At 37.1% G+C, this 15,271-nt stretch overlaps 1 protein-coding gene across 2 annotated transcripts; it reads left to right on the forward strand.

The window, feature by feature from the left end:
• Positions 1-9,101, forward strand: LOC120312374 (guanine nucleotide-binding protein G(I)/G(S)/G(O) subunit gamma-11). 2 transcript variants are annotated; one of them, XM_039353040.1, is made up of 3 exons: positions 1-132; positions 640-737; positions 8,790-9,101. In XM_039353040.1, exons 2-3 carry the CDS (start codon positions 642-644, stop codon positions 8,913-8,915), a joined length of 222 nt encoding a protein of 73 aa, XP_039208974.1. In that variant the 5' UTR covers positions 1-132; positions 640-641; the 3' UTR covers positions 8,916-9,101. The 2 variants fall into 2 exon arrangements, with proteins under 2 accessions (XP_039208974.1, XP_039208975.1); XM_039353041.1 differs by lacking the exon at positions 1-132 and adding an exon at positions 230-516.
• The last annotated feature ends 6,170 nt before the right edge of the window (positions 9,102-15,271 follow it).

The raw sequence follows: 15,271 nt of genomic DNA on the forward strand, positions 1-15,271 counted from the left end.
AAAAGGCGAAGCACACATCCTGCCTCTAATAGCTTTCTTCTCTTTACTCAGCCACTCCTCATAACTCATTCCATGCTCCCTTCATGGATGGAAGACATTTTACACTCAAAGGTCTTTGTGTAGTGTAAACAGGTATGCCAATCCCAGATTAACTTTTTCAAGGAGATTTTTTTTTTCTATAATAACTCTCCTGTTTCTGAGCAGTTCAAAATTCCATGTAGTCGGAACTGATTCTTTTCATGTCTGTGTTTTCTGTTAGAGCTATTTTAGCAAATTTAGGCATGGCATGAAGACACATGAAGGAAGATTGGCTGGCTTTCCATGAATGTGGAAGGCCTCATTTTGGTTTGAAGCAATAAAAACTAGAAGGGGAGGGGGCAATTTTTGTGGCGTAATCAGATTTGGATAAATACTGCTGATGAATTAAAATCCTTCAAATGGTTACTAGGAGCTTGAGAGAGCTAGCAGAAAAAGAAACAGCTACTTTAGAGAAATAAGGAGGAATTCATACAAAAAGTAAGGATTTTCCTTCATCAGCTGTATTCTCTTAATCTTATTTTACTTTTTTACACACACACATACACATAGAGACAGACATATATACCACTAAACTCACACTTTCTTTTTTCTCCAACCCAGCAATGCCAGCAATCAATATAGATGATCTAAGTGAGAAGGATAAATTGAAAATGGAAGTAGAACAACTCCGAAAAGAAGTCAAATTGGAAAGGCAACCTGTAAGTAGTTCACCCTAATGGTTTTCTCTCTTGACTTCTGACTTTTAAGAACAGGATTTCAGTGTTTTCAGTGGCTGTGTGTGTGTTGAAAAAAAAATCTGTTTTGCAATGTATTCCATGTGGGTTATAAATGCATTGGAGCTGAGGCAAATATTTTCTACTGGTAGATTTATTGCACATTTTATTTTGACAAAGCTGTAGAATAAAGAAGGATTTACTAGACTAATAAATGCTTACCTCTCCCCTCCACACCCCACAATCTTTTTCAAGTAAATGAGTAGACATAGTTTATATTGTATTCCATTGTTAAAAAGATCAGCCTGATGTGACTAAAAATTTCTTAAAACGTACAGTCACAGGTTTGTTTAGCTTTTAGAAGCATTAGAAGCATTCTTGTTTATTTTTTTTCATATCAGGGATACATTTGATGTACAAGTTGCTTTTTGTCCTCTTATTTTTATTGATGTCATTCTGATAATGCTTTTTTAAATTACCTGATAAATTATCTGTTAGTTAATGATAAATGGATCTTCTAACAAGACATGACTTGTTAGGCAGATTGCTCATCTTTACTTTCCTGATTCTTTCCTCTCTCACTTATTCCTCTATTTCTATTCATTTCTTACTGTAGCATTATAGTAGTATTCTCAGATAGCAGGCTGTACCCAATGAATACAATCAGCCTTCACTGAGATTATCCTTTTGTGAGTTGTTCATATTCCTTTCTTTCTTTCTTTCTTTCTTTCTTTCTTTCTTTCTTTCTTTCTTTCTTTCTTTCTTTCTTTCTTTCTTTCTTTCTTTCTTTCTTTCGCCATGCCTATGAGAAGCAAAGCTGGTGAACCAATTTAATATATTACTATATTTAATAACCAAAAGTGGGACTTTTAGCATTTTCTTACTTTGGGCACTAAAATGCCTAGGATACTGCTGGTGATAGCATTTTCATTATTTATAGGTCTGTTTTGTTTACCCATAACTAGTCTATAGTTAATTTATTATATTTTACAATCCAGAATGGGATTTTTGGGGAAGGGACCAAAATGCCTTGGGCTCTTTCTACTGGTTCTCACTACCTTCTCCTTCCTATCTGTAATCCCAACCACAGCCTGGGAATAACTGACTGTGGAGAATGTCTGTTAAATATTCATGGCAAAATGGATGACACATACACAGCTTAAAGAAAACCTATAATTATCAGGAAAGGAAAGAAGCGTGAAAAGGCTAATTATGGGTTGTACAAGCAGTGAGTTAATTTGGGGATGTTTTATAGCTTAAATATAAGACTTAAGGGGTCAAGTTATAGAACAGCATGAAAGAAATGAATGGTCAAAAGGAAAAAAAGCGTTCTTAGCAGTATTCAGAATTGTGATTGCTATGATAGATAATTTTCATGACATAAAAATGAGGCATTTACCTGACTAGGAAAATTGTTTCCAGAAAACTGAACAACCATGTATTTCCTGAATATGTAATAAAGTAGATAAGTATAGCATTGCTAGTGCATTAGCAGAAATGACAAATTTTTAAAATTAATTCAGTGGCAATGTGAGTACCAGGATGTATTAAAATATATATTAACACTGTGTTTAATATTTGTGCTGTTTTTGAATGATGCCCAATTGCGATATTTATAGAGCAAGATACTTATATTTCTGATTGGTTAGGGACTTGGCTGTGCTCTGATTGGATGGGGGGTTGGCTGTGCTCTGATTGGATGGGGAAGTGTTCTGTTTGGGTGGGGCTTTGTTGTGCTCAGGTTAGTCTAAGTTGCAGGGGTATTTGAGATAGTGAGCTGCATTACTATTGGTTGGCTTCGCGTTCATGGTCATGCCTCATCTTCATGGTGGGTGTCAGTTTGCTTCGTGTATGGATTGGAGGGGCTTAAAGTGGTTAATGATGCAGATGTGGTCCGGTTTCTGGTTTGTGGTCATGCCTCATCATCAGTGTGGGTTTGGGTTTGCTTTTTGCATGTATGTGTGGTGGTGACATCCTGTGTGGTTTTTGTGAGTGTGGGTCTGGTGTCATTCTTTGTGTTAGGGACTTGTTTGTCACTAAGGGCGGGTTTCCAAATGGCTGGTAGGCGGGAGGTATCATCTCGTTTATTCATGCTGTGTGGGCGTTTTTCTATCTCAATGGCTTCTCTGATTATTCTGTTATTAAAGTGTTCAGTTTTGGTGATAGTTCTGGTCTTTTTAAAGTCAATTTACAGCCCAGCGACCTACTCGTGAGCTTCGATGTCATATCCCTCTTCACCCAAGTGCCAATCAAAGAAGTCCTTACAGCTATCCAAAACAAATATAACCCCCCAAACACATCCTAGATCTGACCAACCACTGCCTATCCAACACATACTTCATCTATAATGGACAAAAATACAAACAAATAGAAGGAGCACCCCTGGGATCACCCCTCTCACCTGTCATTGCAAATCTCTACATGGAACACTTTGAAACCCAAGCTCTAGAAAAGTCTGATCACAAACCCAAACTCTGGCTCAGATACGTAGACGACACCTTCATAATCTGGCCACATGGGAAAGAAAAACTGGACAACTTCCTCACACACCTCAACAGCCTACACCCCAAAATACAGTTCACCATGGAAACAGAAGCTAACAACAACTTCCCTTCCTGGATGTCTTAGTCTACAAGAAATCCAATGGCTCCCTAGGACACACCATCTACCAGAAGAAAACACACACAAACCGCTATCTGCACGCTCTCTCACACCACCACCCAGCACAGATCAACTCCGTAGCCAAGACACTCATCTCTAGAACAAAACGCTTAGCTGATGAACAACACCTAAAAACCTAACTACACACTCTCACTAATGTACTAACATCCAATGGATTCCAAAGAAATAAGATTACAAACCTAATCCAAAAAGAAATCCCCACTAAAATCCAAGACAGAGAACAAGAAACGGCAAAGCCCTCCTCCCATACATAAAAGGCACCACAGACAGAATCAGCAAGATCCTCCATAAACGCAACATCAAGACAGCATTCTGCACAAACAGAAAAATATCCACCATCCTAAGAAACCCCAAAGACAAAATTGAGTTAGAAAATCAAGGAGTATATGAAATCCCATGCACTGTTTGTCCCACTACATACATTGGACAAACCAACAGAAGAATAAGTGCATGCATTGAAGAACATAAGAACTCAGTCAAAAAAGAGGAACCAACTTCTTCCCTGGTCCAACACCTTAAAGCCACAGGACATCAAATTGACTTTAAAAAGACCAGAACTATCGCCAAAACTGAACACTTTAATAACAGAATAATCAGAGAAGCCATTGAGATAGAAAAACGCCCACACAGCATGAATAAACGAGATGATACCTCCCACCTACCAGCCATTTGGAAACTCGCCCTTAGTGACAAACGAGTCCCTAACACAGTGGTTCTCAACCTTTTTAATGCCGTGACCCCCAACTGGTCGTAAGTCAAGGACTAAACCAGTGGTAAGTCGAGGACTAAACTGGTCGTAAGTTGAGGACTATCCAATTGGTCATTAGTCAAGGACTTTCCCTGCCCGGGAGCACCATGCATGCGTGGTGCCGCCCCCTGTGCCAGCCGAGGCGTAGCTGGCAAGCGGCAGAGACGGAGAAGGCTGACCACCAGCTGGCCCAGCCCAAGGGAGGTAATGCACCCACCGGAAAAGGAGAAAAAATGGCAGACAGCCATGCTTGGCGACCCCCGTGAAATGGTCGATCGACCCCAAATGGGGTCGCAACCCATAGGTTGATAACCGCTGCCCTAACACAAAGAATGACACCAGACTCACACTCACAAAAACCACACAGGATGTCACCACCACACATCCACGCAAAAAGCAAACCCAAACGCACACTGATGATGAGGCATGACCACAAACCAGAAACCGGACCACAGCTGCATCATTAACCACTTTAAACCCCTTCAATCCATACAGGAAGCAAACTGACACCCACCATGAAGATGAGGCACGTCCATGAACACGAAGCCAAACAATGGTAATGCAGCTCACTATCTCAAATACCCCTGCAACTCAGACTAACCTGAGCACAACAAAGCCCCCACCCAAACAGAACACTCCCCCATCCAATCAAAGCACAGTCAACCTCCCATCCAATCAGAGCACAGCCAAGCCCCTAACCAATCAGAACACACCTCTACCCAATCAGAACATAGCCAAGCTCCCACCCAATCAGTTCATATTCCCACTGGCAGTTAAAAGGAAGAAACAGCTACAACCTCACATTGCTTCTAGGAGCACGAAGCTGAAAACACTAGCCTGAAGATGGCGAATGAGATTTCGTCGAAATGTCGCCAAGACACTTCCAATTTTATGCGGGAGAAAACCCGAATAACCAAAGACCTAATATGTGTGTGTGTGTGTGTGTGTGTGTGTGTGTGTGTGTATTTAAAATACTAAAAATGCGAATAAGAAAAAAAAATGAACACCAGGATATAATAAACCAGACTGTTTAATATAAACAAGCCGGGGATGGATGCGCAGAGGCGATCTGGAAGGAGGGGGAGAGAGGGGGAAGACGGAGAGCAGGAATGCAAGAATACTGCTTTTTGCAGTACTGGGGCAGAGGAATTACGAGTGAGACGACAACGGCCTTGGTGGTGGGGGAGGATAATGGCCCTGGGAGGGAGGGAGACTGGGCGCAGGGACAGGTTGACAGCTGCCCTCCAAGTGCTTGCACACGCTCTAAAAGAGCACTTGAGGATTGTAAAACAACTAGCAGAGCCAAAGACAGTTTGCCTGATGCGGAACAACTCTGCGCGGTATGGATTAATACAATCAACAGGCCAATGACATGCTCAAGGAACCAGGTGCAAAGGCAGGAGGTTATATGAGCTGCCTTCCTTTTACTCCAACTCTGATGAATCGGCAGTTTGGCCTGACAAAAACTTAGTGACTCTTTTTTAACCACAGGCTTGTTTATATTAAACAGTCTGGTTTATTATATCCTGCTGTTCATTTTTTCTTTTTTATTTGGTTTATGTGTATGTGTGTGTGTCTATCTATCTATCTATCTATCTATCTATCTATCTATCTATCTATCTATCTATCTATCTTTGCTTATTCGGGTTTTCTCCCACGTAAAATTGGAAGTGTCTTGGCGACGTTTCAACAAAGTCCCATTCGTCATCTTCAGGCTGGTGTTTTCAGCTTCATGCTTGAAGAACGAAGCTGAAAACACCAGCCTGAAGATGACGAATGGGAATAAAACGTGAGCACCAGGAAGAGTTAAAACATTAAAAGTTTTATAAAACGTTAAAAGTTTAAATATAAAACATTTAAAAGTTTTTTAAAAAGCAGACCTAGCTTTCGTTGGCTTCTGCCAACATCATCAGGGTGCAAATAAATCAATACATATACACTATCTATTTTATTTATTTATTTTATTTTATTTTTAAAATTTATAAGCCACCCCACTCCCGGAGGACTCTGGGCGGCTAACAATAAAAACACCACAAAACATAACAAAACAAACAGTACAAGAACAGTCATCCAGGGGTCAGATTTTATAAACCCCAGGCCTGCCGGAAAAGCCAGGTCTTAAGCAGCTTACGGAAAACCAACAGGGTGGGAGCGGTCCTAATCTCTGGGGGGAGCTGGTTCCAAGATGTGGGCACCATCACAGAAAAAGCCCTCCTCCACGGCCCCGCCAAATGGCACTGCTTGGCCGACGGGACCTGAAGGAGGCCCAGCCTATGGGATCTAACCGGACGAAGGGAACTATGAGATAGTAGGCAGTCTCGCAAATAGCCTGGCCCTGAGCCATATAGGGCTTTAAAGGTAATAACCAACACCTTGAATTGGATCCGGAGACCAATAGGCAACCAGTGCAGCTCACGGAGGATAGGTGTATCAAGGAGCACCCACTATCACTTGCGCGGCTGCATTCTGGACCAACTGTAGTCTCCGAATACTTTTCAAGGGTAGCCCCATGTAGAGCACGTTGCAGTAGTCAATACACACACACACACACACACACACACAAATCAATACTATCAATACACACATACACACACACACACACACACATATACAAATCTTTAAAAACATTAACAGTGAAATTTAAACATCTACAAAGAATACAGTATATAAACATATAACAATAAGCATTTTAAAAGCCATCAAACCAGCAGTTTGATCTTGGAACATTATCCCATAAATTCCTGTATGAACTGAGATTTATTATTTATTTAAACAGAGTAGAGTATGTCTTTAAGCATTGTCTAAAAAATGTTTGGGGGCATAGATCTCCTCTAATTGTGAAGACTTTTCCATTGAGAGGAGCTTTAATTGACTTTGGAATAAAGCACTTCTGAGATTCTATCTCTGATATCATCCAACCTATTCAATAGGTCAGCTGAGAAACTCTACTTAAGACTCTCAAAGGTTGGATTCAGCTCTGAATATGGTGGCCAGGATTAGATCCTAACAATGACACAACTCAAATACTGCAATGTAATTTATATAAATTCAAACGCAGAACATGCTAATCAGATGTCTAAAAGGAACAACCTATATAGACCCCAAAATATTGCACTGACTGGCAAATTACATTTTCCTTTTTTTCCTAAACAGGTGAACACACTTCTAACAAAAGTGCTAAACTGTAACTTTATATTTTTAGAATGCTTGCATAATCTATTGGTGCCCAGATTAATTGCTAAAATACATGACACTAGAATTGGGTACCTACCTTATTTAGCTGTGATAAACAAAAAGACTTTTCCTAAATGTTTTAATCAAAATATCTTACAATAACAACAAAAATCTGATGAGCAGGAAACCTGGCACTTAAATAAGGAAGCAGAGAATACTTACCTTTTTTTGTTAATTAAGGATTTTAAAAGAAGAAATAGAACTATATACAAATGCTTTCTACAATAAACAATTCTAAAACATGTCTTTTAAACTTTTGGTAAATCCTGAACTGTATTTATGTTACCCTTTATAAAAGAAATATAATTCTGCTAGTCCTGACAAAATAACTATTTTCCCTGATTTTTGAACAAATGATTTTTTTCTCAGATGCTTTCTCAAGCAGACTCATTGACGGATTCTTCTCAATTTGTTTTTCAAATAAAAGATTATCCAAGCATTTCCATTAGTGGATCTGAATTGAACAAAGTTGGTTTAGGGCACCTTCATATAGTATATATATATCTTTGTCAATCTTAAGTGAAGTCATTATAAATAAAATTTTAGAATAGCTACAGTTCATATAGTAATGATTATATTATGCCAGGAATTTCTATTCTTCCATGTAATTTATATTTAATTTATATATTTAATGCAAATATGGTGTTTCAGTGACCTCAATTCTGTATGGCACTTCTTGTATTAGAATCTTCCATATTATGTACAGTATATATTGACAACATGCCCAAACCCCATAATTAGAATTTTAGCTAGGACTGTCTCTACAGAGAGTATTATCCAATTTTTGTATCGTCCTTGTTTGCAAATTCACAATATTTCAGTTTTCAAGTCTTGTTTTTAAAATATCAAAATATCTTGGACCTTTAATATCTTAGACTACCCTACCACATCTACATATACTATACATCTCTGAGTTGGCCAAAAAAAAAAAAAACCCCACACCAAACCTATCAGCATGAAATGTATCCCCACTGCTGATTTATATCCTGGTTCTATTGACTTTATCAGTGCCACCAGTTATTGCCAGGTACCTGAATTCCTACAAAGGTAATCGGTGACAAAATTTATATAGCTTTAGGCTGTCCTTGTATGGAAAAATACTGCTTACTTTTATCATTACAGAACAACAAGAGAGTTTTATCCAGCAAATGGGGAAAAGAATGCTGTTTATTTTATTATGCAACCGTTCATTATAAACATTATGCAAGGTTTTTCATAAACACCAAGTTACTGTATGCTTGTTATGATACATAACAAGGCAACAGTTCTTCTCTCTCTCAATTTCATAAATTCTGCATATGAAAGGAATCTTTCCTACCTTTACAAAAGGAGATTTAAATATGTTTTTTTTCTTTTCTCTTTTTTTCCTTAAGGTGTCTAAGTGTTCTGAAGAAATTAAAAATTATATTGAAGAAAGATCAGAAGAAGACCCTCTAGTGAAAGGCATTCCTGAAGACAGGAACCCTTTTAAAGAGAAAGGAGGATGTGTAATTGCATAGAAGAATGCTGATAATTTTGAAACTGAGAAAAATAACCATAGTATAGCTAGTTTAATTTAAATCTCAGGAATCTTATTGTACAAATTAAAAGGTTTTTTTTAAAAAAAATAAGAAAACAAATGATTGTATTGTTATTTCCTGAAACAAGTTTTGGCTTACCATATTATTAAATTTCTTTCAAGAGGCTGTTTTGTATTCTTAATTTTTTGCATTCGCTGGTTGAAATTATTATTAACCATAGTATAACTTTGGTAATAAAAATTTTTAATGAAACAATATGACATGTCCCTCTTCAGAATATAGGATTTAAGTGTCCTCATGGCAAAATTGTTAATCTCCAACCTCATTAGCCTCCACAATTGGTCCTGCATAATCTAATTCAGCAACACCCAGAGAATACCTGGAGAACAGATTCTCCTGTTCCTAAAACATTATAAGTGGTCCTCAACTTACAACCATTGTTTAGCAACAATTACAAAAACACTAAAAAAGTGATTTACAACCAATCTGGTCCACCCTTATAACCTTTGCAGCATCCTCATAGTCACCTGATCAAAATTACAATAGCATATATTTACAATAGTGGTAATGCCCCAGAATCATATGATCACCATTTGTAACTTTCCTAGCTGACTTCACACAAGCAGAGTCAGTGAGGGAAGTCAGATTCTCTTAGCGACCATATAATTCATTTAACAACTGCAGTAATTGACTTAATAGTTGCAGTAATTCATGTAACAACTGTGGCAAAGAAAAGATTTAAAACTGTATATGCCTAACTTAACAATCAACTTGCTCAGCAACAGAAATTCTGGTTCCAATTGTGATTGAAAATTGAGAAGTATCTAGAAGTAGTATTGTCTAAATCTAAACAAGCACAGGTAAAATTAACTTATTTATTTATATTACATTTTTACATCTGTTCCTAATCAGAAGTCCAGGCAGGATTATTATAGGATAAAAAATATAAAACTGTACAAAACAATGTATGAATTCTAAGGATCTCCCTCAAGATGAATACCAGTAAGAATCAATTTATCAAGTTTATTGTTGTAACCACAGATCATAAAATATAGTTTGCTCTACAATAGAATAAAATAACAGTAAAACAATAAAATTATGAAATAAAGTAATACAATGAGTATTAGATATAAACAGAAACAACAAAATAAAGCCAAGGCTTTATTTCTTTCAAATTTTAAAAGTAGGGCATTTGACAAAGTAGACCAGGGATCTTCAAACCTGGCTGGCTTCAAACCTTTTTTGACTTGTGGACTTCACAGTGTGCCTGGCTGAGGAATTCTGGGAGTTGAAGTCCACAAGTCATAAAAGGACCAAGTTTGAAGACTCCTGAAGTAGACCATAAGATGCTACTTGGTAAGATAGAAAAATGTGGGTTAGACAGCATCGCCATTAGATGGATTCTTAACTTGCTGATCAACCGCACTCAACATGTAGTCCTCAATGGAGCTACATGTACACGGAGAAAAACATGCAGTGGGGTACCCCAAAGTTCTGTCTTAAAATGAGTTCTCTTCAACATCTTCATACATGATTTAGATCAGACATGTCAAACTTGCCACGTCACGTGACGTATCGGAGCTTTCCCCCCATTGCCGGCAATGGGGTGGGTGTGGTTTGCTTGTGACACATCGGGCCTGCGGGCTGGCAGTTTGACACTCCTGATTTAGATGAAGAGATGGAAGGAAAACTCATCAGACTGGAAGAGGATATCAATTTGGGTGAAGTAGTCAACACTTTAGAAGATAGCTCAAGATCCAAAAGAATTTTGACAGACTTGAACACTGGGTCCTATCCAACAAAATGCAATTTAGTGGTGAAAAAAGTAATCTTTTACAGGTAGGCAAGAACCAAATGCACAAATACTATATAGAATAGATGGTATTTTACTCAATAGCAGTAACTGTGAGAGGGATGTAGGAATCCTAGTGGACAACCATTTAAATATGAGCCAAGAGTGTGCTACAGCTGCCAAAAATGCCAATCAACAGAAGGATAGTATCAAGATCATGTGAGGTGCTAGAGCCACTTCATATTGCACTGATGAGACCATACTTGGAATACTACAACTACATCCAATTTTGGTCACCATGATACAAAAAAATATTGAGACCCGAGAAAAAGTGCAGAGAAGAGCAACAAAGATGATGAGAGGACTGGAGGCTAAATGGTTGCAGGAATTGGGTATGTCTAGTTGAATGAAGAGAAGGACTAGGGGTGACATGATAGCGGTCTTCTAACATCGAAGAGGCTGTCACAAAGAAGAGGTGGTCAACCTATTCTTCACAGCACCTGAAGGCAGGAGAAGATGCTCTACCCTTAAGCAAGATGGAATCTTATCAAAAAAAAGTTCCAACATAGAACTAAGGAGAAATTTCCTAAGAATGAGAACAATTAATCTGTGGAACAGCTTGCCTCAGATGTTGTAGGTGCTTTTTAACTAGAGATTTTAAAGAAGAGATTGGAGAGCCATTTGTCTGAAATGGTATAGGGTCTCCTGCTTGAGCTGGGGATTAGACTAGAACTAAGGAGAAATTTCCTAACTGTGAGAGCAGTCAACCAATGGAATAGCTTGCCTTCAGAAGTTGTAGTTGCTCCATCACGGGAAGCTTTCAAAAAGAGACTGGACAACCATTTGTCTGAAATGGTATAGGGTCTCTTGTTCAAGCAGGAGGTTGGACTTGAAGACTTCCAAGGTCCCTTCCATCTCTGTTATTCTATGTTTTATGTTCTAGAAGACCTCTAAGGCCTCCTCCAACTCTGTTATTCTGTTAAATGACAGCAGAACAAAAGTAATGACTTGAAGAATATAAATCCTTCCATTCCCCACCATTCAACTGAAGAAGTTTCTTGGATGAGAAGCAAAACATTTTCAAGGAAAAAACTAGAAAGTTCAGTTGCCTTTTGAAAAGCATCTTTGGGATCCCATAGGAGTTGACTGTGGTGAGTTGTTCCATTCCATGGAAAGAGACCTTATTTGACAGGGAGCTTACAAAATCTCCCTTCAAGATATGTGGAGAATACAATCTGCAAGTAAAAGGACATTAAAGCTTATTGCAGCAAAGCACTGGTAGTATTAACTAGGTACTGGGAGAGGCTTTTATATATTTTACAATAGTGAGACCAAGATGAAAATGTGGATGTTTATACTACGGTGGCATCTTTATTGACATTACTTTTAAAAAGCCAATCTCTAATATTTTCTCTGTTCCAAGAAACATGTTTTTTCAAAGGTACATTTGTAAGATGGGTGATAAAGTTCTTCCATTGGTTCCCAACTTAGCAATTGAGAAAACAGACTTTGAAAAATGGGATTCTTGAGTTTTTTTTCAAACTTCTCAAAGTGCCCCAACAATAAAAGATATATTCTGGCCATGATGGAGACTGGCCTTAACTCTGTTCTTAAAAAGGCAAGTATACCTGGAGAGAATCTAAAACCTTCCTGTCCAATTGGACAATAACATTCTAGTCCCAGTCTCAGTTTTATACAGCATCTGGGTGATCACCTTGCCTTAAAATATTTTTTAAAAAATATTTTATTTCTTTTTTAAAATAACAATCTCCAGTGCCTGGTGTACAGCATGATGTCTTGGTTTATATATTTGAAAAAAAAGACAGTAATAATTAATTAACAGTCAATAATGATTGATTTTGATAATTCCATAATTAGTATATTAATTAATAATATATTTCTTTGATCTTCCCTTCTCCCAATTATATTCTCCTTCTTCAACCTTAAACAGATATAATTCTTAATATTTTCTTTGTATAAATAAATATAAACAGTTTTTCATGTTTATACAGATAATGATAACTTATCATCAGTTTATATTATTCTTATAGACATCATCTCATTAGTTCACCATGTATCCTATTTTCGTAGTTTTTGTTTTAAGTTTAATTTCTCCTTTATATTCAATCCATTCTTATCAATCATGATTTTCTCAATGTTAGTCATCTAAATATCCAAATTTTTCTATTTAAGTACACCATCCCAATATTTTCATATTTCATGTTATAAAAATACTGTATTTCTTATCTATCTTATAGTATCAGCATATAAATCCCAATATTTTTACATTTCATATGTTGTAAAACATACTATACTATTTAAATCTCTTATCCCTCTTGTTGTAGAGCCCCTTTATCTTCAAAGTTCTCTATTCTTTTAGCCATATTCAAACAAGTTTTGCTCATGTAATGCTCCATCTGGTGGGGTGAGTCAAATCTCTTGAATCTGTCTCTTGCCTTCTTCTTTTGCCAAGTAGCTTTCCAAGTTAATATATTCCCCTTACCTTGCAGTTCTTGTGTTTTTGTAAGTTTTATTAGGAGTAAAGAAGATAGTATAGGTAAAATATATACTTTCTGTCTCCCAAACTCTGTTGATTCACTTGGGAATTCTATAGTCCATTCCATTTTTGTTATTATGTCAAAGTCTTGTAGATTTTTTTCTATTTGTATTAAATTGTTTATAGCTTGTTGATTTGGTCATGTTCTTCTAGTTTGTGTTTTATTATCTGATTTGTTTATTCTTTCGCCATCATTTTCTGGGTGTTTTTTGATTGTAGATTTAGATTACAGATGTGCTTATTTATGTCATCAAAGTTATTTCTGATTTCCTCGTGGTTTAAATCTATTGTCATTTGTAACTGTGGTAACATTACGTACATTTCCTCCTGGAAAGTATTTGTCTTGCCTTGAAATATTGCTTCTGGAAGTCTTTGATGTTCCAGGTTAAATCTTTAGTGGTAAATACTGAGTGTGGTGTCTTGTCATTTTTTGATATGTACGATATCCATGTTGTCTCCCCCCTTCAAATAGTCTTTCATCAATATTTTAGTTTCTATAATTAGTTATCCAACCTATCAATCTCAAAGTCACACAACCCAATTTCATATAACTCTTATCTTTATATATAGTTTTTGTAGTCCAATATATTTTCAATTATCAAGGCCTCAGTGAAGGCAGTATTTTGTAACAGGTTTTTTTTATTCAGGGGTCAATTATCAATCAGTCAAAGTTGCAATTCAGTAGGTTTAGCCACCTTAAGTCCTTCCTGTAAATTATCCTTGAAAAGATTATCCAAGAGCTGAAGTTTTTCTTTTTTTGTAAACAATTTTAAATTTAGACAGCAGTCCAAGTATTTTTCTTTCAGACAATTTTTAATCTTATGGCTGGCCCAACTCTTTCTTTGTTCCCAGTATTTTCTTGAAGGTTATTAAAGTTCAAGGGAACAAATTATTCTTTGTTTCTAGGCATCTTGCCAATTTCTGAGTCATTTATTGTTAAAGTTCTGTGCTCTGATTCTCCACTAGGTGTCAGTAGTTGTTTATTTTCCATTTTTTTCAGTCAGAAAAGTTATTATAATAATCATCGAAACCCTTTAGGGTATAGTCTTAACAGTTTTGTTTTGTTTTTTAGTTTATAGATTTATCCAAACTGTAGTATTTTAAATTTAATTTTCATATATTTCTTTCCCCCTTAGTATTTATTCTCCACTTCTGTCTATGAGGGAGTGGGGGTGTAGTCCTTTCCCATCACTTTTAAAGGTTTTCTTGCTTTGGGGGTCTTTCTCAAAGATTCAGTTAAAAGGTAGAAGAGAGAAGATCAATATTCTCACCAGTTCCAAGCATGCTGTTCACCGATGTTCTGGTTCATGTTCTTGGACTTCGGCTGCAAGTAGCTTGAGCTAGACACTAATGTACAGCTAGCCTTTCTCCTGTCAGGTTGGAGCACTTCCCCCAGATCAAACAGAATGAACACCATCATTTTGTGATCAATGGGGTACTCCTCCTTCTCGGTCACCTCTTCGGAGCAACTCCAAACTCATTTAGGGTCTCCCTGGCAGGGCAAAAATGGCCGTGGGGAGTGGAGCTCCGCTATCCCGCAGCCATGAGCTATGGCACAATACTGGAAGTCTGCCTTAAAAATATTTTAAGTGCAGGGCCTAGGGTTAAAAGGTTAGGTAGAATAGAGTGATTTTGGCTGCGTTTTGAAATAAAAAGAGGGAAGAATGGATAGAAAACTAAGCTATAGTTCTAAAATATGGAGGTCACATCCCTTTAACCTCTGATTAAAAAAAACTGTAATATTCTTTTTTTTCAAAATGTTCTCACTGGATTCAATTTTGGCAAGATAGTGTTGGGTACCATACCCATTGCAATAATCTCTAGTATGCATTAAATAGTCTAATCTATATATAATATTTTGGCTTCTAAATTAAAATTATAGCTGTAAAATCAACTTATGCTATTGAGATGAAGAGCCCATTACCCCCATAATATCTATCCCGGCTAGGATTTGGAGATATTGTAGCATAACTGGAAGGCAGTTAA

This window comes from Crotalus tigris, unplaced genomic scaffold (genome assembly GCF_016545835.1).
Source record: "Crotalus tigris isolate CLP2741 ecotype Arizona unplaced genomic scaffold, ASM1654583v1 scf7180000018489.288463, whole genome shotgun sequence".
NCBI lineage: Eukaryota > Metazoa > Chordata > Lepidosauria > Squamata > Viperidae > Crotalus > Crotalus tigris.